Source organism: Balaenoptera physalus (genome assembly GCF_965194825.1).
Source record: "Balaenoptera physalus genome assembly, chromosome: 20".
NCBI classification, from domain to species: domain Eukaryota; kingdom Metazoa; phylum Chordata; class Mammalia; order Artiodactyla; family Balaenopteridae; genus Balaenoptera; species Balaenoptera physalus.
This window is the reverse complement of record NC_138901.1, coordinates 40,476,103-40,500,628: the sequence shown is the minus strand read 5'-3', so window position 1 is coordinate 40,500,628 and position 24,526 is coordinate 40,476,103. Positions and strand designations below refer to the sequence as shown.

Here is a 24,526-nt window from a genome sequence, read left to right as displayed (position 1 = left end):
AGGATTAAACCAGAAAAGGTTCATATGATGCTATAAATTCTGAGGGAGGAATGTATAATAACTGACGCATAAATATGGGGCTTTGAAAATGCCCATGACCTGTGTGGGAAGATTTTAAGATGATTATTTACTATAGAATTGTTTACAGTATATCTCCACCTTGGTGATTAAGCATGATATTCTCCGGCTTCAGGTCTCTGTAGATGATCCCCTTTTGATGTAAATGCCCCAAAGCCATGGAGATTTCTGCCAAGTAAAAGCTGGAAACAAAAGTGATTTAATAAAATTAAAAAGAGTAATCTACTCAAAGCAGTTTATGTATGGAGCAAAATTCCTTGAAAGAAATAGACATGCACCAAAGACCAAATTAGTGGGAGTGGGGGTGGGTATGGGGAAAAGAGGTGGCATAGGATGCTGCCAAAAGGCATGGAGACATTTACGTTTCACTCATTTAGTGAAACTATAAAATGTTTTATTTCATCATTAGAATATACTGCTAAAATTGCAAAGAAGTCCAGAATATGCCAAACTGTCACTGGTCGTGTTTTGTTCTGTCTATGTAGGAACTAGGCCAATAGTCATCCAGATCAAAGCAAATTTCTCCCACCCACCCCCAATTTTTAAATCCCATAGGAAACAGGAACTTTGTTATTCTCAGAGATCAAGTCTTAGTTTCAAAAATACCTTATAACCTGACCCTTAGAAGCCCACGCATCCCTTACTTAATACAGCTGCATATTTATATACAGCTCATGCCCACAGTATCTGCCCTCCCTCTTGCCAGCCAGCCCACAACTATAAACTGTGTGACACTCAAATTTATCTACCTCAAAAGAATAAAGGGCTGAGTCAACCCTGTCTGGATTCGAAAAGCACAAGGCACTGCAATACTGGCTGCATAACAATGTTGCAATCCTGCAGATTACTCCAGGATGGAGGGGGTGTGTCCTAGAGGACTGAGGCAGTTTCACAGCCAGCAGGACCACAAACACAGCCTCCAACATGGCTCAGAGAGCCTCCTCCAAAAAAGGGCACTTCATCCCTAAGGCTCTTAAGTGCAGCTTCTGTGTTAGAAAAGGCCTGAAATTAAACAATGGAATGCAGTTTGGTAATTAAGGTAGAAAAAACATTTAAGTGTTTTCTATTCAATTAATGTGTAGGATAAACTGATTTATTGTTACCCAATTCTGTCATCTCACAAAAGGGTGTGTATATTTTTAATTTGAAGCAGATGCCATCTTAAGAAATATGAGGGTAGATCCCATCCTGGCCGTTGAATCAATCCACAGATGATATGTGCAGGCTTATCACCTCCCTAAGACTGCACCTTGGGAACTGGAAAGTCTACAAAAAGAGGAGATGATTTCTGATACTTTCCATTGCTCCACACATAAAGTTTCACTGGAAAACCACACTCACCCAGAGCCAAGGCAGGCAGCTTACCAATTCAAGGAAAGAAAGCCCCAGTGAGAATGGTTCTGTTAGGAACTGGTGTGAAGAACGTTCCACCCAAAGCCTGGGGGCAAAGGAATGATGTGACCTCCAATAGCTGCCAAGTCCCAAAGCTGCTTCTCCCTCTTAGAGTCCTGAGTGACCAACTGGCTCCAGAACAATTTATTGAATCATCTGGCTGCCCGCAGTGGGACCAGGATTTTGCTTTTAATTATATGAATTATTACCTGAATCCATACAACCACAAAAATTTCACTTACCAGGCTGTGTCTTCCATAAATATTCCTTCTCTTTCTAACTGCATAAATAATTCTCCTCCTGTAAAGAAAAGAAAAAGACATTAGAAACAAAACAATCTTTTTTTTCCAACAATCCATTTCTAATGAGAGGGTTTGTGCTTTCCTTTTAGCCATAATTAAAAGACATCAACCCTTTAAAAATAAAAAACAGATCCTAAAAATTACAGGTTTAAAACTAAGTCCTCAGGATTCCATTTTTAGCAGTGTTCTTATTCTTATGTGAAATATACAAGTTTTGGAATTCTAGGTTTTACATCTATAAACTTCAAAATATTTACAGATTCCAGACCTGCGGTTAAAAAAAAAATCTTGATTAAAGCTTCTCTAACATTTTACCGGCATATAGAAAAATGTTAGTATGTAATTAAACCATACTTGCAAATTAGTGAATACCCATATTCCACAATTTTAGAACTCTTAAACTGCATGAATTTGGCAATGTCCTTGTACATAGTATGGCACTATTTGAATATCAAAATAAACAATGATAATAAAGTGTGATATCCTACTGAAAAATCTTAGAATCCATGAGTCCACAATGATGTAAATCAGTGAATAGATAAATGGAAAGCTCTTCGTTACAGCAGAATGCCAAATAATAAATGAAGAAGCCATGACGGAATAAGAAAAATCACTTGGCAATCATCATAGTTAATTGTTTCAGGCAAGAATCAATGGATGCTAAAACTGTATGTGAAAGCTTGATGAGAGATGAGATATTTAAATAATTTCAAAGTATCTCCTCAAGATACTTACTAATTACAAAAGGAAAATTTCACCAGAAAAAAAAAACTGGCAGACATCACCTTATACATATGATCAAAGTTAACATCAACAGTAATGGAACAAAGATACAAATATCATGTACCTCTTGCTCTGATACACAGAGAAGGATACAATGTCACTTCGATGGTCCTCCCAAAAATGCATAACCTGAATCTAATCCTGAGGAAACACCATATAAGCCCAAATTGATGCATTCTACAAAGTAACTAGACTGTACTTTTCAAAAATGTCAAGGTCATGAAAGACAAAGACTGAGGAACTGTTCCAGATTAAAGGAAACTGAGAGAGATTATTGTATTAATGTTAATATCCTATTTTGATAATTTTAGTCCAGTTATGCAAGATACTGTCGTTAATTTCAGAAACATATACATTGAAGTATTTAGGGGTAAAGGGAAATCATGTCTGTGACACTCTCTTAAATAGTTCAGGAAAAAAATTATGAATATATATACACATATATGTGTGTATATATACATCTATATACACACGTACATATACAGAGAGGGAGAGAAAGAGAATGATGAAACAAAACAGTGTGGTAAAATGATAACACTTGGGGAATCTAGGTGAAGAGTACTTGGGAATTCTTTGTCCTGTTCTTACAACTTTTTTGTGGAAATCTGAAACTATGTTAAAATAAAGGTACAAGAAAAAAACAACAGTCACAAAAAAGTGACTAAACTCTGCAACTTTCTGTTCCATGTTACAGGCTATTGTGAAATCTGTTTTTCAGAAAACTCAAGTGTTTGCTGGAAATAGATACCTGTGATCTTGAAATGCTATGGGGTGCCACAAATTCCTAGGAGGGGGTAAGCCCTGGAAAAGGTGGGTGATTTCCAATGTAAACTGCAAAATCTATCAATAAGACTACATTAAACAAAAAACTCTTCTGTTTAAAGATGCAATACCAAAAATACTCATTACCTTAAACAACACTCTAAGTTTTCCATGTCAGTTTAGAAAAAAATAAATCAGTGGTTTATTTGAATTATATTATCTTACCCAAGTGTAGTCAATTTGATGGCTATCAATTAGCTGTTTGCTATTTTAATTGATTACAATGGGATTAAGATAAAATATTACAGATGGGGAAAAAGACTTAACCTTTAAAGTTTCCTTCACATTTGTGTGCAAAAAGAAACATTTCGTCACATCTGAATTCCTTATGTCAATGTATTTGTCAATTTTAAGAACTATTTGGTCATGTTGGGAAAAAGCATTTTTCTATTGGAAAAAAATGTTTTGACCAAGTTTCTGGAGCTAATGCAAATAATTACACCAAGCTGTGTACTGACCGCTGAGATACTCAAGGATGAGGTAGAGTTTTCCACCAGTCTGAAAGGCATAAATTAAATCCACAATGAAGGGATGCTTTACTTCCTCCAGAATATTCCGTTCTGCTTTTGTATGAGCTGTATCTTTAGCATTTCTTACTATCATTGCCTAAAGGAAAAGAGATGATCTATAAGAACAAAGTAGTAGACATTTTTATTCTATAGTAACTGGAAAATCTATTTTGTGCTTTTCTTGCCAACATTAAACTATTAATCATAGTTCCCACTGTAGACTGAGATAGGGGTAATGGAAGACATTCACTTCTTATATACGTCTGCACTGTTTGGATTTTTTGTAGTAAACATGTAAATGAAAACCTAAATAATCTGTTTTAATGTAAACAGATCAAATTTATTCATATATTCACTAACTGTTGAATGTCTACTATTTTATAGGCTCTTAACAAGAAAGCAGAACCAACAGAAGGAGTCTCTAGCCCACAGGAGCCCAAAGTCCCAGGGAAGAGAGATGAGTCAATGGAGCTAAGCACAAGGTGCCATGGGAACTACATCTGACCTGGCAAGAAGTCTTCCTGGAGGTGGAGATACCTAAGCTGTATCATAAAAAGTTATTAAGATGAAATGTAGGACTTCCCTGGTGGCGCAGTGGTTGAGAATCTGCCTGCCAATGCAGGGGACACGGGTTTGAGCCCTGGTCTGGGAAGATCCCATGTGCCGCGGAGCAGCTGGGCCCGTGAGCCACAATTACTGAACCTGCGCATCTGGAGCCTGTGCTCCACAACAAGAGGCCACGATAGTGAGAAGCCCGCGTACCGCGATGAAGAGTGGCCCCTGCTTGCCACAACTAGAGAAAGCCCTCGCACAGAAACGAAGACCCAACACAGCCATAAATAAATAAATAAATACTTTAAAAAAAAAAAAGTAAAATCTATAAAAAAAAAAAAAAAGATGAAATGTAGAGGGTAAAAAAAAACAAACAAAAAAAGGCATTCCCAGTGCAAAAGAGACTTGACAGGACAGGACATGTCTAGAGGATCTATAAGTAGTTCAGTATGGTTAGAAGTGGTTAGGACATGTATTAGTCTGGACATACAGGAAATGGAAGGCCTGGGCATCTAGGCAAAGGCATTTGAATCTTATTTTAGAGGTAGAGGAGAAATGCTGAGGTAAGGTAAATGAATAACCTTTGGCTTTAAGAAAGACAGTTCAAGTAGCAGTGTGAAGTTTTAGGGAAGAAATTACACCAGTTAGAAGGCTAGTAAACTAAGCAAGAAGTAAAACCTGTAACTAAGAAAATGAAGGTGGGGAAAAAAAGGGGAAAAGTGCATCATTAGCACTCGCTGACTAATGAGATATGAGAAGAAATGATGATACCATGGTTTCTGTGTAAGTAATGGTGTCATTCAATAACAGGAAATGGAAACAAAGAAAAAAGTTTTGGGAAAATGATATATTGCTTTGGACATGCTAAGTCTTAAATTCTAAGTTCTTGTACACCTCTAGTAACATGAAAAAGCATATATACGTGGTCATTAGTTGCAATATTATTTGTAAAAGTGAAACATTAGAAACAACCTAAATGCCCATGCATAGGATACTGCCTGAAAACCCTGCGTAAAAAAGCTATAAAAAGAATGAGGAACATCTCTGAAAGCAAGGTGCAAAAGAGCATATATGGCACAGCAGTATACATAGTATGCTACCTTTTGTGTAAAAGTGGAAATAAGAATATATATAATAGGTACATGCTTATATCTGCAATAATGAGCACAACTAAATTAAGCCAAAAGCTAATGATACAGGGAATTCCCTGGCGTTCCAGTGGTCAGGACTCAGCGCTCTCACTGCCAAGGGCCCAGGTCCGATCCCTGGTTGGGGAACTAAGATCCCACATGCCATGTGGCGTGGCCAAAAAAATAACATAACATAACATAACAGAAAACATCCCAACAAGAAACCTATTTTAAAAAAAAAAAAAAAAAAGCTAATGACAGTGGAAAGGCAGGAAAGGGAATGGGACCTCTGAGTAAAACCTGAAGGGTTTTATCATTCATTTCTTTTCTTACCTAAGTCAAATATCATTATTGTGATTATTAAATTCTGAACCATGTTAATGTTTCATACATTTCAAAAATAAAATTAAATCTGGATGGGGGAGGGAAATAAAATTGAATACAACAGAAATACATAAATTTAATTGACTATTACTTTGATAATTTTACCACAAAAGGAAAAAAAAGATATTTAAATAACTTTACACTGAACATTCTTAGTGACATATATGTAAGCATAACAAAAATTGCAAAAAAATCTTAAACCACACTTAGTAGCTTTGTAGCTACTCACAGTATTGGTATTATAATTCTCAAACTATTCTGCATATATTGTACAACTAAGCAAATAAGTAAATGTACTGACGTTGTTACCAGGCTTTTCTCACTGTGGAAAAAGAGATGCAAATGTAGGCTGAGGAAAGAAGTACCCTACGGAATTGGACTGAAATTAGGAATATCAATATGAAGCCATGATTTAAAACAAAAACAAAACTTCCTAGCTCTGTGTACTGAAAAAGCCAGAAACAATGAGACTTCAGTAGCAAAAAGTATAGCTTGGCACCCAGATCTTGGTTTCTCTACCAAAAAAAACAGGGTTCCATGGAGAATCAGATGGTTCTAGGCCAGGGTCAGGGAAAGTGCAAGGTAAACCTGGAGCACGCTATTATACAGAAAGTAAGGAACTACTCAAAAACTAACAAGGGTATATGTTGAAAGGACACAGAAGCCATCTTAATAGAGCTCTCTCTAGCAAAACCTGGGAAAATTTGTGGACCAAAATTTGAATAATGAAAGAAATGGATAACACACTGAAAAAATGTCCATACTATTTTAAAAAATTAAATTTAAAAAAGCAAGTATGAAAAGCTCTTCTTTACAGAAGAATGACAATATAGAAAAAAATGATAAAAATAGAAAAGTCTCCATTTTATAATCACCAGAGTATTATTTGATTTGGCTAAGAAACAATGGATAATAAAACCATTTGGTGTAGAAGATTATTAGGACACAATATTAACACAATCTCTAACTTTCATTCCATAGATACTTTATAATTACAGAGGGAAAAAGTTATCAGTAGAATGGGAAGTTTGGTGGACACCACCTTAACAAAGTGATCAAACTCAGTCTCACCAAATAATGAGACAGACTAACATTATGTGCTTCCTGAGCCCATGCACTGAGGACACAATGCTCCTGTAAAATATTCCTGCAGAAAGCATTTAACCTAAATTTAAAATTTAAGTGTTTTCATGAGGAAACAATGAACCATATCCAAATTAGGGATACTCGGCAAAACAAATGGCCCAGAGTCTTCAAAAAATGTCAACGTCATGAATGACAAAAAAGTAAAGGAAACTAAAGTAAAAGAAACTAAAGACACAGTACTCTACAGTAAAGGAAACAAAAGACACAGGACTACCCAATGCAATGTGTGACCCTTGATTAAATCCTGGATGTTAAAAACAAAACAAAATAGCTATAAAGGAGATTACTGACACAACTGGGGAAGTCTGAGTATGGACAATGTATTAGAAAACAGTATAGTATATCAATGTTAAATTTCCCAAATGTGACAATTACATTGTAGTTATGTATGTAATGCCCTTATTCTTAAGAGATATATACTAAAGAATTTAAGGGCGAAGTACCATGTATACAAATAACTTTCAAATTGTACACCAAAAAAATTAAAACTTTGAATATACACACACATACATACTGAGAGAGGAGAAACTGAGGGAGGGGCAGACAAAGAAAATATGGCAAACTTAACAATTGGTTATCACTGTACTATTCTTGTAACTCTTTGGAAAGTTTGAAAAATTTCAAAGATACATTATTTTTTAACTGTTCAGGAGGTTTGAATTTTTTAAATAAATAATTTTGAGAAAGTCTGAGAAGAGGCCAAGAAGAGAAGATGAAGAAATAGTAAAGAAGAATCATAGAAGTCAAGGGAGCAGAGTTTCAAAATGCTGTGGTCAATAGCTTCAATTTAACAGAGAGGTAAATTAAGGATGAGTTAAGTAAAGACCACTGGATTCAGCAATTAGGAGATCACTGGTGATGTAGGGGACAAGCATTTCATCAAAATAGAGTTGTGAAGTCAAAATATAGTGAGTGAAAAAAATAATAAAACATGACTTCTCAAGAAATTCAGCTATGAAAGGCAGAGACTGGAAGCTACAGTAGACCTTGAGTGAGGAAAGGATTTGTTTTCTAAATATGGCAAAGACATGAATATATTTATGGAAAAAAGAGGCAGAAGTGACAAAGACCCGGAACAGGCAGAAAGTGATGGGATCCAAAACATAAAGAGAGGGTTTAGCCTTGGAAAGAAGGAGGAACACATCTCCCACTAAGCCTGGAGAGAGGGAAGTAAAGACAGGTGAAAATGTAGACAATATGGTACTGGGGACAAGGATTAGAACAGGAAGTTGAAGGGAATCATATCTGAGAGCCTCAAATAGAAAGAGACGCAGTCTGCTAAAAAAGAATAGTGGGACTGATAGTAAAGGCTCTAATAGTTGTAGAGAATGGAAGGAGTTGTCTAGGGACATTTGGTGAGTCCTAAGCGTCCACATGAGTTCAGGACTACGAATTTGTCCCAGTAGCCATTTAAAAGTTTGTGTGATTTCTGCCAGTGATGTTCAGTAACTGAGATACAGGAATAAAGGAGCATTAACAAATAAACTGATTAGATTAGAACTTTCCTGAACATAAGGTCAATGGGATAGCAGGTGACTGAAGTGGCAGATCATGTTGATTAGGCTAGATTAGGAATAAACTGAAATTAGAACGGGGCTAAGAACTTGAAGAAAAAACAAACATCAAAGCACTAGAAGGGCTTAGGGCCAAAGACCAGGCATTGTGGGAATAAATAAGTGAGAATGTTACTGCTCTATTACAGTCCAATGTTTCAGGGGTGGAGGATACAGCTGCGGGGGCTGGTGAAGTGGAACGGAGGTGAATGCTGACGGAGTTGGGATCAACAAGGAATTAGAAGGCTAGGCAACTGATTACTTATTTAGTACAAGGACATGGAAGACACTAGGGCAATAAGACTTGGGAGTGGGGGAAAAAAGACTGATAAAAGATAAGAAAGTAGTATAGGTTTAAACCTCAAAGTAGAAAAGGTTTTGACCAGAGTAGAGGAGAAATTGCAAGGATAAGTTTATCAGTTCTTCCCTTGAATTACACAGTGAGCAGAGCGAGAGGAAGAGACTACATTTGTCTCAAGTGCTAAATCCTAACGTCTAGCAAAATGCCTGGCACATTGGAGAGTCTCAGTTGGTTCAATAAAAGAAGGAATGAGGGCTTCCCTGGTGGAGCAGTGGTTGAGAATCTGCCTGCCAATGCAGGGGACACGGGTTCGAGCCCTGGTCTGGGAAGATCCCACATGCCGTGGAGCAACTGGGCCCGTGAGCCACAACTACTGAGCCTGTGTCTGGAGCCTGTGCTCCGCAACGGGAGAGGCCGCGATAATGAGAGGCCCGCGCATTGCGATGAAGAGGGGCCCCTGCTTGCCGCAACTAGAGAAAGCCCTCGCACAGAAACAAAGACTCAACACAGCCAAAACTAAATAATAAATAAATAATAAATAAATTAATTAAAAAAGAAGGAATGAAAGAAGTATGACCAATCTGTGAGTTACAAGCCTTTGGCCAAAGGTTCTAAAATTTACAGTGTGAGCTGAACTAATGCCATGGGCAATAGTATTTTGCTTCCAGAGTACATTTTTGTTGCAACTGGTAGGGTAGAGAGATAGTTGTTGGAAACAGTCTTTTCCTCAACTTTCCACCATGAGCAAGTACCCAAATGGGACCATTCTCATTATGAGTAAACAATCCCAGAAGTGCTAAATCCAGACAGATTGTCCAGATGTAAGCAACTCATTTAAGACAAGGGGACACCTGGTTTATTCTGAGTTCATCTTTAAGGCTAGAAAGAGGTATATTCTTACCACATACTCAGGTCAAGAGGGTTAGTACTCTGCTTCAAGGATAACAAAATCAAAAGAAGAAACTCAACGGGAGTACACAGTCATCTTACCTAGGGATTTAGAAATTAAAACCTTGGACCTAACCCTAGCAACCTTTTCACTTTCATTATGTTCTGGTGTAAGCTTGTTTTTAGGAACAGCAAGGAAAGAATGAGACAGTGTTCTTTGCTCAAGGAAAGAATCTAGGCAGGCTTGGGGAAAGCAAAAACCAACAGTGGGAAGGAATGGTAACTAAGCAAAAGGAGAGGCAAGCAAGTTAGGTTTTAGATGCCTGGGCACAAAAAGGAAGCCTGACAATTAGCAGTAATTAGGTCTATGGATTTCCCAATATACCATGCCCACTCACCATCAGTATAAAAAAAAACCCCAACACCCTCTTCTTTCCATTAAAGATACCACCCTCTTCTTTCCATTAAAGACACCAGTGCCAGAAACATACTTCACTTAAGATATAATTATGGAGACTTCCCTGGTGGCGCAGTGGTTAAGAATCCTCCTGCCAATGCAGGGGACACGGGTTCGATCCCTGGGCCGGGAAGATCCCACATGCCACAGAGCAACTAAGCCTGTGCACCACAACTACTGAGCCTGCACTCTACAGCCCGCGAGCCACAACTACTGAGCCTGTGTGCCACAACTACTGAGCCTGCATGCCACAACTACTGAAGCCCACGCGCCCTAGAGCCTGTGCTCCACAACAATAGAAGCCACCGTAACGAGAAGCCCGTGGACTGCAGTGAAGAGTAGCCCCCGCTTGCCACAAGTAGAGAAAGCCTGCGTGCAGCAACGAAGACCCAGCACAGCCAAAAAAAAAAAAAAAATTAAATTAAATTAGGAAGTCATTTGTACCGCTTAAGTAAAAATCAGGAAAATAGGACCAAAATATTACAAACGCTATAATTTTTTTTAAAAGTCATTTTGATTGTCTTTTAATATAGTTTTCTACTAAGATTTAAGAGAGTGAGCTCTTTTCAGAAATCAATCCCAAACAAAAAGAACAAGAAACCAAACATACATAATCCATCTTCAATAAAACTAAGAAACATGTGTAACTCCACATCTCAAAAGGTGAAGACAGAGTGGGGGTAAAGCAATAGTGCATGACTTAGTATACTGGGGTATGATCAAACCTAAATGCCTGCAAAGAGGCATAACAAAAGAAGTTGAATCCATCTATAGAACCCTAGCAGGGTTGAAAAATTAGAAGCAAAAATAAAAGGAAAGAAAGGAAAAAAACTGGAATCATTAGGGACTGCAGAAGGCAGAAGGTGGAGCACTGAAAACAGAGAGATTATCTGAAAGTCTCTATAAGGAACAGACAGACCAACAAGATTCCCATCCCCACACTAACCAGCCAGGGAACTACCTCTTAGAGAGATGTAGTGTCCAGAAAAAAAAAAGAGCGAAGTATACAGAGTACAGTGCTAAAGTAAAAACGTGACTTCATTACTTAGCCATAAAAAAGAATAAAAAAAAAAAAAAAAAAAAAAAAAGAATAAAATAATGCTATTTGCAGTAACATGGACGACCTAGAGATTATACTAAAGCGAAGTAAGTCAGACAAAGACAAATACCATATGATATCACTTGTATGTGGAATCTAAAATATGACACAAACAAACTAATCTACGAAACAGAAACAGACTCACAGACGTAGAGAACAGACTTGTGGTTGCCAAGGGGGGCAGTGCGAGAGGGATGGTTTGGCAGTTTGGGATTAGCAGATGCAAACTAGTATATATAGGATGGATAAACAACAAGGTCCTACTGTATAGCACAGGGAACTCTAATAAATATCCTGTGATAAACCATAATGGATGAGAAAGAATATATATATGCGTGACTGAATCACTTTGCTGTACAGCAGAAATTAACATAACATTGTAAATCAACTATACTTCAACAAAATTAAAAACAAAACAAACAAAAAAAGTGACTTCAGTGAAAATCTGGTGTTGAAAGGTGAGATCTCCATCTCCTCTCTGTCATCCAGCTCCAAAATGCTTTTTCTAGGCAAGAGAATAGAGGATCTTTCTCAGTACCAACTGATCCATACCAGAAAAAAGACCTTCAGACACTGATATTTGGAGGTTCTTAGTCAATTGCCAGCTAATCTCATGACTGCACTACAGAGAAGCCTAAACACATAAAACTTCTGATCAGCTTTTCAGAGTTCCACTCTTAAAGGACACCAGACATCTAAAGAAGGCCTCTGACATGGCAAAAAACCACTAAATCAAAGTCAAAGAAAATAGGAACTTAGAAAAGAGACACATGCGTGGAACAAAAGAACATTTCAAAGAATTTATAATTAAAACCCTCTGAGGAATAAAAGAAGATACTGCACTCACAAAATAGGTTGCTATAAAAAGAAAAAACAAAAAGAGCTTTGGGGAACCACAAATATGATAGTTAAAAAAAAAAAAATCAGTAAGCGAATTCCCTGGCAGTACAGTGGTTAAGACTCCGCGCTTGCATTGCCAGGGACCCATGTTCGATCCCTGGTCTGGGAACTCAGATCCCACAAGCTGCATGGCACAGCCAAAAAAAAAAAAAAATCTGTAAAATGATTAGAAAATAAATTTCTAGAAAACTCTCAGAAAGTAAACAAAAAGATAAAGAAATGGACAAACAGAAAGGTAAGAAAAATAGATGATCAGTCTAGGAGGTCCAACATCCAAGTAAATCCAATTCCAAGAAAACAAACCAATAGGGGGAAAATCATCAGAGATAAAAGAAAATTTCCTGGAGCTACAAGACTGAAACTTTCAAGATTGAAAGAGTAAAAATAAATAATAAGAATCAAAGCAAGACACATCACTGCAAAAATTTAGAACATTAAAAATAAAAAGAAAATGTTAAATATCTTAAAGAAAAATAGATCTATAAAGGATTGGGAATCAGAATGGCAAGGGACTCCTGAACAGAAATACTGAAAGCTAGATGAAAATGGAGCAAAATCCTGTGTGAAAATGATTTTTGACTTCAAAACTGCATCCATACAAACAAGTATAAGAATATAATAAGAAAATTTTCAAATATGCAATATTTCCCAAAAAATTTACCTTGATTCCGTTTCTCAGGAACCCACCAGTAAATGGTCACCAAAGCAAGGGAACGAGTCACAAACTAAGAAAAAGGAACATATGGAATCCAGGAACCAAAGATCCAACACTGAAGGTGTCAGGAGGATTCCAAGGACTGTGGTGCAGGGAAAGTCCAGTAATGATAGCTATGCCTAGATAACTATCAGTACAGGTGAGAACAGGAGGACAGAAGGTTCCTATGGGATGTCTCTAGGAAAATAAATGGAACTAGTAAATTATCTAATAAGTGTGATCATAGAACACTGGCCCGAAAGGTGTTTTACAGAGTTGATGGAAGGTGTGAGAAGACAATAGTAGATCGAAAGAAAATGAAGCAAGATGAGGATGGGAAAAAGGAAGAAAGGAGTAAAAAAGAATAAAATAGGAAGTCAATACATAATTCTAAAACTACTGAATTAAGTCATAGCAGAACTTGCTTATTACTTAGAAATACAGAGACCAGAACAAAGGGCTAAAAGAGTTACCTCAGAGGAGAATTGAAACAGCTCTCCTCTCCACCCTCACCAAGCAGAATAAAACAAGAATAACAATAATGAAATGTAACCCACATTCCAAGAAGACTTATAATTGTGTTAGAAATACATTTTTTGACTGAGAATTTTAGACCAAAGTATGGATTTTATAGCAATTAAGAATATAGTTGGGGGGGAGGGGAGAAATCACCTTTTTAAGCACCTTCATGGCAAATATTTTCCCGGTATTTGCTCCTGTTACTTTTCGTACTTGAAAAACCTAGATGAAAAATAGAAGTGTGTGTTATTAAAAGCTAAACTATGCTAGTCACAATCCCTTAATTCCTACTTATAAGAAACAAATGATATAGCAGTCTGTATTCTTACAAAAACTAGTATCATGAAGGACTGTGTACAAAAATGATGAGCTATGAGATTGTATTAAAGATTTAGTAGTGAAAAGTGTTACACAACATGGGACTTTTCTGTCTGGTCTGCTGACATCTGGTGGCAAAGCTGGGCAATGACCATCTTATAACAAGCACTCCGTGTTACTTAAAAAATCCAAGTTTGCATAGAAAAAGCTATAATCAGGTTTCCCAGACACACAGAAATTATAAAATATTTCATAAATTCTAAGGGATGCTTCACATATAACTATTTAATAATAGCTGACAGCAATTACCTATTCCTTAAAATGACTAGCTATAATACATTTTCATGCAACAGCTAAAATGTCTGATTCACAGTGCATGTGTTACACATTCAAGATGATTAGAACATATTAGAATATGTCCTCAAGCCTAAGAATAAACTACAAATGTCATGTTTTGCAAAAATGAACACTACACAATAGCATAAATAGTTCTCAAGCTTAATCCTAACTCTAAAATGTTATCCAAATTCTGTCTTTTGATAGAGAATGGCAAGGTATAAATTTTCTTGGGCAGAACACACAGAGGTGAGGTCTTAAATTAGAAAGCCTCTGGCAAAACTATGAAACTAAGAGGTTCTCTTCATTTTTCTTCTCCCCTCTTATATTCTTCAGCTTCCCTAACTCTATTGCTCCAAATACTGCAAGTCAAAGAAAACTAATTTAGATTAAGGTCTCAGTAACAGATACCAATTTAATGTGCCATGCCTCTTGAAAGTAAGCAGTAGTTTGCTTGTTTTTTCTAAAGGATACCAACAGACGGTACCATTTAACCAAAGGAAGGAATGAATCCTCTAATAGCAGACTTTGCCTGGCACAGCTGCCTATTTATTTATTCCACAAATATTGACTGAGTGCCTACAATGTGCCAGGCTTTTAAGTGAATGGTGGTAGGAAAAGGAGAACTTCTGTATATCCTTCAAATAATACCAGGTAAGTGATCATATCCTTTGCTGATAGCTAACAAAGATTGAAGAGTACTGCTGGAATCAGGGTATAAAAATTAATCCACACAAGACAGACAACAGCTCTCATTTCAAAATACTTCCTACCTTTCCATAGCCCCCTTTACCAAGTACTCGAAGTAGCTCAAAACATTCTGGTCTGATTTTTTCTGGCCCTCTGTTCACACTAGTTTCTGAGATTTCAAATTTCTCACAATGCTCCATGCCACTGGGAAGAAAAGCAAAACCAAAAGTAAATTTGCAAAAAGTTAAATTACCTTTAGCATACTGTTAGAAAGAGAATTATAATCCAATTAAGTAAAAGGAAAAAGGTGCATGATAACAAATATAGTATCTGTGCTCTAAGTAAACTAATGATTCAGTGACATGGTAGGTCAAGATTAGGGTGGCTTGATAACTGTTTGCTTATCTGCTTGTTTACAGAACATGCTATTGATTATTTACTTTCATAAGCATCAAGCATCCCCAAACTAAGATAAATTAGAACACGTTTATTAAGCTGACAAAGGGAAAAAAGTCTTCTAGTTATTCAAATTTAGTTCATTCAAAATGTCTATGAGATCAGCTATTACCCAACTTCATTTGGCAACTTCAGCAGAAAATGAGAGCTTTCTAAAGGTACCCAATTAGTTCAAGTCTTTAGCTAAAAATTCTTGCTAATAAATTATATCCATGCATCTTTCCACATCTGCTTAAAGACTCCAAAAAGGGAGGCAATTTATCTGTCACTTAAATGCTTTCTATGAGTGATCTTCTCAGTCTCCCCACAATCCAAGGCTTTTTACTTGAAGATGGGGTACAAAGCAGACTAAACACCATACTCACCTAATGAAGCTTGCCTAAAATGACATAAGATTGCACAGATCTCTGTTTGGATGATGTATTACAAGCAAAACAAGAAGCATTTGAGGGACTTCCCTGGTGGTCCAGTGGCTAAGACTCCGCGCTCCCATTGCAGGGGGCCCGGGTTTGATCCCTGGTCAGGGAACATGCCACAACTAAGAGTTCGCATGCCGCAACTAAAGATCCCATGTGCTGAAATGAAGATCCCGCACGTGGCAATGAAGATCCCGCGTGCCTCAACTAAGACCCGACGCAGCCAAGTAAATAAATAAATAAGTATTAAAAAAAAAAAAAAAAAAAGCATTTGCTTTGGGGAGCATTCCTAAAATTTTTATTTTTTCAATAGGAAAAGGTGGTTCTCTATATTAAACTAATAAAAGTTCCTAACACACGCAGACTCATATTCAGTATACTCTAAATTTGAATAATCTTTTTCTCAAAATGCATACATGATCTCAAAACCCCAGATATGTTATTATATTGGTGCCAAACTCAATAAACCAAGTCTGTATATATGACTAAATATTTAAAAACAGGTTATTGAAATCACATAATGGCTATAAACTACATAAAAGAAAGACAGCACAGTGAAACCTTTTTATATAAACTTACAGTTCATATGGTCCAACTCCCCCATGGTCCATGCTTTCATTTAACTGACCCTGAAAAATATGTTAAAGTTTTAAAAATAAATAATCTCATAAACAAGAAATTAAAGAATTTACTGCTTCACCCCATTACTGAAGGACAATGAACGAAATAAACCAGCTTACAAATTCTCTATACTTTAATAACAGGTAAATGTGGTGATGAACAAAATAAGGTACACAAACAATACTATGGGATTTCACTTTTATGTGACAACTAAGCTACAGATGCTACTCATCAAAGATCTACAAACAAAACAAGGAGATTGGGCTTCCCTGGTGGCACAGTGGTTAAGAATCTGCCTGTTGGGCTTCCCTGGTGGCGCGGTGGTTGAGAATCTGCCTGCCAATGCAGGGGACACGGGTTCGAGCCCTGGTCTGGGAAGATCCCACATGCCGCGGAGCAACTGGGCCCGTGAGCCACAACTACTGAGCCTGAGCGTCTGGAGCCTCTGCTCCACAACAAGAGAGGCCGCGATAGTGAGAGGCCCGCGCACCGCGATGAAGAGTGGCCCCCACTCGCCGCAACTGGAGAAAGCCCTCACACAGAAACGAAGACCCAACACAGCCAAAAATAAACATAATAAATAAATAATAAATAAAAACTTAAAAAAAAAAAAAAAAGAATCTGCCTGTCAGTGCAGGGGACACGGGTTTGATCCCTGGTCCGGGAAGATCCCACATGCCACGGAGCAACTAAGTCCGTGAGCCACAACGACTGAGCCTGCGCTCTAGAACCCAAGAGCCACAACTACTGAGTCTGTGTGCCACAACTACTGAAGCCTGTGCACCTAGAGCCAGTGCTCCACAACAAGAGAACCCACCGCAATGAGAAGCCCATGCACCGCAACGAAGAGTAGCCCCTGCTCGCCACCAACTAGAGAAAGCCCGCGCGGCAGCAATGAAGACCCAACACAGCCAAAGATAAAATAAATAAATTTATTAAAAAAAAAAAAGGTGATTTTTCCTTCAAAAATTACATTTATTCAAAATATGTATTTTGTATATTATGAAACTAAAGGTACTACATTCCAAGTATGAGTTAATCAAATGATTTACAAAAAGTGCTATTCTGATATGCTTTTGATAATAAGACTAACATAATGCTACAAACCTTATGTAACTACAGCCTAGCTAAGCCTAAAGTAACCACAACCAGTCCAAGATATTGTAGTGTACGATATGGCTGATCAAAGCAAAACAATTAAACAACACTCTCAAATTGTGAGGAGTCATGTTGGCCAAAAATTTATTCTGACCATAGTATAAATGAGTGCAAAACTTAATTAACCTTCTGTACACTAGCAATGAACAATTCAAAAATGAAATTAAGATAACTCCATTCACAGTTGCATCAATAAGAATAAAATACTTAGAAAAAAATTTAACAAAAAAAGTGCAAGCCTTGTATATTTGATAACTCCAAAACACTGCTGAAAGAAATTTTTGAAGACCTACATAAGTCAAAAGACATTCCATGTTCATGGATCAGATGACTTAACATGGTTAAGATGGCAATACTAAATAAATTGGTCTACTGATTCAACTCAATCCTATAAAAATCCCAGGTTCCTTTCTTGCAGAAATTGACAAGCTAATCCTAAAATTCACTCAGAAACACAAGGGGGCCAAAACAGTCTTGAAAAAGGAAAACAAAGTTGGGGGACTGACGCATCCTGATTTCAAAATGTACTACAAAGCAACAGCAATTAACACAGTGTGGTACCAGCATAAGGACAAAAATATAGATCAATGAAACAGAATTGAGAACCCAGAAATAAACCCTTCCATTTACGGTCAACTGATTTTTTACAAAGATGCCAAGAAAATTCAATGGGAGACAGTCTTTCAATAAATGGTGTTGGCACAATCAGATATCCACATGCAAAGATTTACTTTGGACCCCATCTTCACACCATACATCAAAATGGATCACAGACCTAAATGTAAGAACTAAAACTATAAAATTCTTAGATGAAATCTAGAAGGGAGTAAATCTTCACAATCTTGGGGTAGGCAATGACTTCTTAAGACAGATCACAAAAGGCACAAAAGAGTAATGAAAAAAGTCGATAAAGTGAATTTACTGAAAATTTAAAACTTCTGCACTTCTAAAGATATTATGAAGTGAAAAGAAAATCCACAGAATAAGAACATATAAAGAACTTCTACAACTCAATAATAAAAAAATAAATAACCAAATTTTTAAAAAATGGGTTTGGATCTGAATAGGCATTTCTGCAAAGACGACATATAAATGGCCAATAGTCACATGAAAGTATGTTCAACATCATTAGCCATTAAGGAAGGGCAAGCCAAAACTAAACTGAGATACCACTTCATATCAACTAGGATAGCTATAATTAAAAAGACAAAAAATAACAAGTTTGGCAAGGATGTAGAGAAATTGGAACCCTCATACACTGCTGGCAGCAATGTAAAATGGTATAACCGCTTTGGAAAACAGTTTGGCAGTTTCTTCAAAAATTAAACATGGACTTACCACATGATCCAGCAAATCTACTCCTCGGTATCTACCCAAGAGAAATGAAAATACATGTTCCACAAAGACTTAGGCACAAATGTTCAGAGGAGCGTTATTCACAATAGCCAAAAAATGGAAACAACTCAAATGAACATCAACTGGTGAAATGATAAATGTGGTTAATCCTAACAATGGAATACTATTTGGCCATAAAAATGAATGAAATACTGATATATACCACAACACAGATGATCCTCACATCATTATGTTAAGTGAAAGAAGCCAGACACAAAAGGCCACATACTGTATAATTCCATATACACACGTCAGAAAAGGCAAATTTATAGAGATGGCAAGTAGACTAGTTGCGTAGGTTGTCTAGGGCTAGGGGTGGCAATGAGGAGAGACTGTAAATGGGCCCGAAGTTTCTTTTGAGGGCAACAGAAACGTTCTAAAACTAAATTGTGGTGATGGTTGTATAACTCCATAAATATACTAAAAGTCACTGAATTATAAAAAATAATTTGGCAGCAGAAAGTCAGTTATTTATATTACAAAATACACCTTTAAAATGAGTATTCTTAAATATAGTCTGATTATGAACTCTTTCAATTTATACAAAAGGCTATCACTTAATTGAAAGTAGGCTCTAAAAAATTAGAAGTTTAAAGTTTTTATTAAAAATTTTAGAATAATTCAAAAAATATTTAAGTGAACTCATCTTTCTTCAAAGATACCAGCACACAGTCAAGACACACAAAGAAAACTGACAGTATTCTTACACAATGGATGTTCAAATGACCCCTCAAAACACAAGTTTTTTAGTCAGAACTTGCTCACAGTGTAAACAAGTCAGGATGAAGTCTAACACCAAGGATGTATGTTTCATGATTAGACCTAGGCAAATGGAGGGGGCAGTATCAAGGGAAAAAAATTCTTGCAGTTTCAACTTGATACAGTTTCTTCTGTGTGTGGGGAGGGGCAGATGGGGTGGTTATGGTTAAAGGGATTTTTTTGGTTTCTGGTGCTTCATACAATCACCTATGATGGCTTCACTTTAAAGACAAAAGGCTAACTTCTATAAAACTGGTATTATGTAATTGCTTTTTTTTTTTTAATATTCGCTTTACTTAATTCTAAATTAAAGACCACAGAGTAGTTAAAACTGAACTATGACTCTGAAGCCACCTAGAAAGATATGCCCTGTGGCTATGTTTCATTTCCGGAGCCAGCCAGGCCTGTCTTACCACCTGCATCTGGGCTTATAACTACCTACCGTTACCTTCTGGAGCAGAAGCATTTTGAGGCACAATTCTTTTCTACTACTCAATGTTATCTTTAGAAGTCTTACACCAGGGGACTTCCCTGGTGGTCCAGTGGTTAGGACTCTGTGCTTCCATGGCGGGCGTATGGGTTCGATCCCTGGTCAGGGAACTAAGATCCTGCCTGCCACACGGTGTGGCCAAAAATAAAGAAGTAAATAAATAAAACCCACAACTAGAAGTCTCACACCAGAAACATCAAGCTACCATATAGGACATACTGACAATTCTCCTTCACAGGAAACTTTATTCAGATTTTTTTTTTTTCTGACTTAAGCTTTATGACCCACCCAATGTTTCTTGTGTGTGCCACTATGATTGACAAAGTAGAATCCTCCTCATCTAAGGTACTATACAAGATACACTGTTTCAAACTAGCACATCAGAATGACTATTCACAAAGTTTTAAATTAAAATTGTATATAAATTCAAGTTAATATGCCTTAAGTCCCAATGAAAGGGAGCACATTTTATAAAAACTTAAATAAATTGTTACAGAATGGGTGAAAAATATCCTTAATCCAAACATTCATTAAATCATTTATCTACTTGCCTGGCTGTTCACAGATATTTCCTTATAAAATAAGATTCAGTAATTCAGATACATTGGGAAAAAGGAGTAAACCTGGCCCCAAATCTTGGGCTATTTAAAAATACTTTAAGGTAAGTATCTATTAAAATGCAAGATAAGCATTGATAATGAGATATTCACAATCGTGAATATTTGAATACATATTATCTATTGAATATATAGCACTGTTTTTCAAAACATTAAAAATTTTTAAACTTTTGCTCTATAAAACTTTAATATCCCAATCTGAAATTCCTGCTACTAGTAAGCCTCTGTGACTATTTCAAATTTTGAATTAGTAAAGATTAAGGATTTTTTAAGTTGCATTCACAATTATCTATTACTCTTTTAACCTGTGCCTCCACAGAAAGCAGATGTTTCCAACATTTTCATAATCTAATGAAAATCTCTAGAGGAAAACTTTCCCTTAGTTTCAACTCTGTTCCCAAATTATATTATCACCAATGAAACAGAAAAACAAACAAAAAAACCCTTTCGGGCTTCCCTGGTGGCGCGGTGGTTGAGAGTCCGCCTGCCAATGCAGGGGACACGGGTTCGAGCCCTGGTCTGGGAAGATCCCACATGCCGCGGAGCAACTAGGCCCGTGAGCCACAGCTACTGAGCCTGCGCGTCTGGAGCCTGTGCTCCTCCACAAGAGAGGCCGCGACAGTGAGAGGCTCGCGCACCGCAATGAAGAGTGGCCCCCCGCTCGCCGCAACTAGAGAAAGCCCTCGCACAGAAACGAAGACACAGCACAGCCAAAAATAAATAAATAATTTAAAAAAAAAAACAAACCCTTTCACCCATTGGTTTTAATACAGTATTTAAAATGTATTAATTCTCCTCATCTTTTACTCACTGAAGAATTAACTATGCTATGTAAACACATATATTTACTAATACAGATTCACTCAGTGTAACATACCTAAAAAGGTATATATCTCTAAATAGGACCAATGACAAAAAGAAAGGAAACAAACAAGCAAACAAACTACAGTTCTAAAAATGCAGCACCTCTAGTATAAGTGTATTTATTATTAAGTCTCTAGGCATAGATGAGGGTAAATTTGAATGACTGGTTCCTTGGCAATGAGTTAACACTGACAAGCTATATTTCCATAAACTAGCTAACTACATAATGTGCCAGGATATTTTGAGAGTACTTTATATACTTTATCGCGTGTAAGCTTCATTTTATGGAGAAGAAAAAAGTGTCAGGGAGATTAAGCAATTTATTCTAGATCACACAGTCAGTGAGCATGGCTGGAGGGATCAGAATTCACTTTGACAAACCACAAACTGGTACATTACAAACAAAACTAGTAAATGCAATGAAGAAGCTATGCAATGAAGCTTGCTGACTTGAGTCAAGAAAATACTACCACTAGTTACCTCTGTGGTCTTGGGCAATCATCTCTCTGGCCAATGCCTCAGTTTCCTTACTATAAAATGAGGAAGTGAGGCTACTCCGACATGCACCAATGTTTAAAAAGCTTGGATATAAATTCACAGTGGTCAGATTTTCCAAGAATCTAAATTTCTCTCATTTTTCAGAATTTCAAATCTTACTTTAGAGAAACCTGGATGTCACTGAATCTCCTTGGGTGGCCAACCCAATCCCACCCCAATTCTTTTTGCTTGTCCAGCTTGCACCTCTTAGAATAACACACTCAAAAGAAACATTTTCAACTCCAAAAGCATTGCTAAGTAAGATATATTTTGCTGAAGGCTCTTCCTCAAAATCCTCTTTAATTACCTTTGCTCTTTCCCCAAAGCTCCTCTACCCAGGGTGGTGACCACATTTCTTTCTCTTTCTTATTCCCAACAATTTCTCTGGCCTCTTCCACACCCGTTCAAAACTCTCAAAATCCTATTTGCTTGTACCCAGCAAAACAAATGTCCAGGAGAGGTCCCAGTTCATAACAGGAATCTGAATATAGTATTTTACTTCCAACTCCTAATAAAACCATAGTCTGGAAATTCTATAAGTTCAACTGATGAAGATTTTATAAAATACCCTTCCTATCATTTTCTCCCCTGCTCTGCTCCAAAGCCACTACCATATGGGGCCAATATAATCGATGAGTACGTTATTTGTATTGAAAGTAATCCTATGTTTGTTTCAAATTGTATTCAGTGTTATCACATGTTCCATTAAGAGGCTAACTGGAATTCCATATGCAAACATATTAAAAAGTACACATCTCAACACCCACCTTCCAAACTGTCTGATTTTGATTTAGACTCCTTTGATTATGAAAAGGGCCGTATTACTTTAGCCCACTTAGTTTCTTAAAGTGTTCAAAATTCTTTACATATAGCATCTCAATCTTTGGTCAACAAGCAGGCAACAAATTACTTGCCAAAGGAGGAAAACAGGGTGAGGAAAAGAAAGGGAAGACCCTTCTGTAGTTAGAACAAACATCTGACATCAGTCATTAACCCACGTACTCATCTAGGCAATGGAATTTAGAATCTAAGTTACCGTGAGGTTATCACTGATGGTCATTTACCCAGAATCAGTGATTTAGCATGACAACACCATTTCTGAACATCAGGTACAATCTGTGATTTTTCAATAAATTTATCTTGAGAAAAGAATCTTGAATAAAGAATAACAAACTACGAAGGCAGCAAAGGTAAAACCAAGCTATGCATTAGGAAAAACAATTCTAAATTTAACACCCTAAATTACAGCAAGAAAAGCCCTCACACCACCATTCACAAGTTTCAGTGCAACCAATTTATTTTTGGCAAGCCAAATCACAGCTGTCAACGCTGGTTTTTTTCCACCCCAAAATTACATCAAGTATTTTGAAAAAATGTAGACATCGTCAACTGGGGTAAAAGTAAGTTACAAATGCCGTGTGTCGTTATAAATGCTTTAAAAAAAAAAAAGTCACACGGAAGGGGGTTTAAAAAAAAAAAAAAAGCAAACAAACAAACCCTGGAAGATGCAGCAGAGCCCCCTTGCTCCCGAAATAAAACTCCTGGTGGCTGTAACAGCAGCGGCAGCGCTACTCCCGACAGAAGTTTTCAGCTGTCACTTCTAACAGCTGAGCGCTTCCTAGGAGAGAAGCGACAGGCCGAGAGAAGCGGTTGTGGGAGGTCTGAAGATGGAATACTTAGGGAAACCCTTCCACACTTCACCTGCACTTATGGGCCACCCAGCAAGCGCAGTCCCCTCCCCCCAACACTCGAGCCCCACACTCAAGTCCAGTAGCTCCAGGAATCGACCACGCGCCCTTCCTCGTTCCCTCCACAAACAGACTGCTCCCGGCTGCGCCGGTCTGGGGCTATAGGGGCACAAGCCGCACCTGCAAGCGCCGCAGCAGCCTCGCACCTACAGCCAGGTCCGCCACGCCCGCCCCCCCGCTTCTGGCCATGCAGCGCCTCGGCTCCTCCTGCAAACTACTCGCGCCCCCCTGGGTCTCCGCGCTCTCGGACGCGCCGCGCTTCCAGGGCGCGGGCCGCCGCCCCGGCCCTGTCACCTCGGGCCCCCCGGGACCCCGGGCCTCACCCCCTCCTCCAGCTCATCCTCAGAGCCCGCGTCCTCTGGCTGGTCCAGGTCTATGTCAAACACTCCTGCCATGTCCTCAGCTTCCCTGTCTCGGAAGTCCGGCGCTGGGTAAAAACCGTCCCGCCTCCGTCGTCGCCTCATGGGCCCGGACCCGCCGCAGCCACCACCGCAGCTGCCGCCATCACCGGCTGCTTGGGCTCAGTGCGTCTGCGCCTAGGCCCTAGACTGGCTCCTCAAGTTCAGCGCTGGAGCATGCGTACAGGACTCTATGAAGCCGAACCGTGGGCAA

At 37.9% G+C, this 24,526-nt stretch overlaps 1 protein-coding gene and 1 long non-coding RNA gene across 7 annotated transcripts in view; one reads left to right on the top strand and one right to left on the bottom strand.

Annotated features, from left to right (window-relative positions):
* The window catches only part of RPS6KB1 (ribosomal protein S6 kinase B1), a 53,025-nt gene extending 28,518 nt beyond the window's left edge, over positions 1–24,507 (bottom strand). The window contains exons 1-7 of one of the 5 annotated variants that reach the window (XM_082440039.1): positions 24,238–24,483; positions 16,305–16,354; positions 14,937–15,057; positions 13,663–13,731; positions 3,836–3,983; positions 1,713–1,770; positions 160–260 (exon numbers count right to left, since the gene is read on the bottom strand). In XM_082440039.1, coding sequence (XP_082296165.1) covers positions 160–260; positions 1,713–1,770; positions 3,836–3,983; positions 13,663–13,731; positions 14,937–15,057; positions 16,305–16,354; positions 24,238–24,378 — 688 coding nt within the window. In that variant the 5' untranslated portion in view covers positions 24,379–24,483. Of the gene's footprint in view, positions 1–159; positions 261–854; positions 1,081–1,712; positions 1,771–3,835; positions 3,984–13,662; positions 13,732–14,936; positions 15,058–16,304; positions 16,355–23,663; positions 23,780–24,237 lie in introns of those variants that run through there. The other 4 variants (XM_082440040.1, XM_082440037.1, XM_082440038.1 and 1 more) reach the window with 4 other exon arrangements.
* LOC309649788 lies at positions 1,780–4,756 on the top strand. 2 transcript variants are annotated; one of them, XR_014257294.1, is made up of 2 exons: positions 1,780–3,349; positions 4,271–4,756. It is a non-coding gene; the product is annotated as an uncharacterized lncRNA (long non-coding RNA). The 2 variants fall into 2 exon arrangements; XR_014257295.1 differs by having other exon boundaries at positions 1,780–3,365.
* Positions 24,508–24,526: the final 19 nt, after the last annotated feature.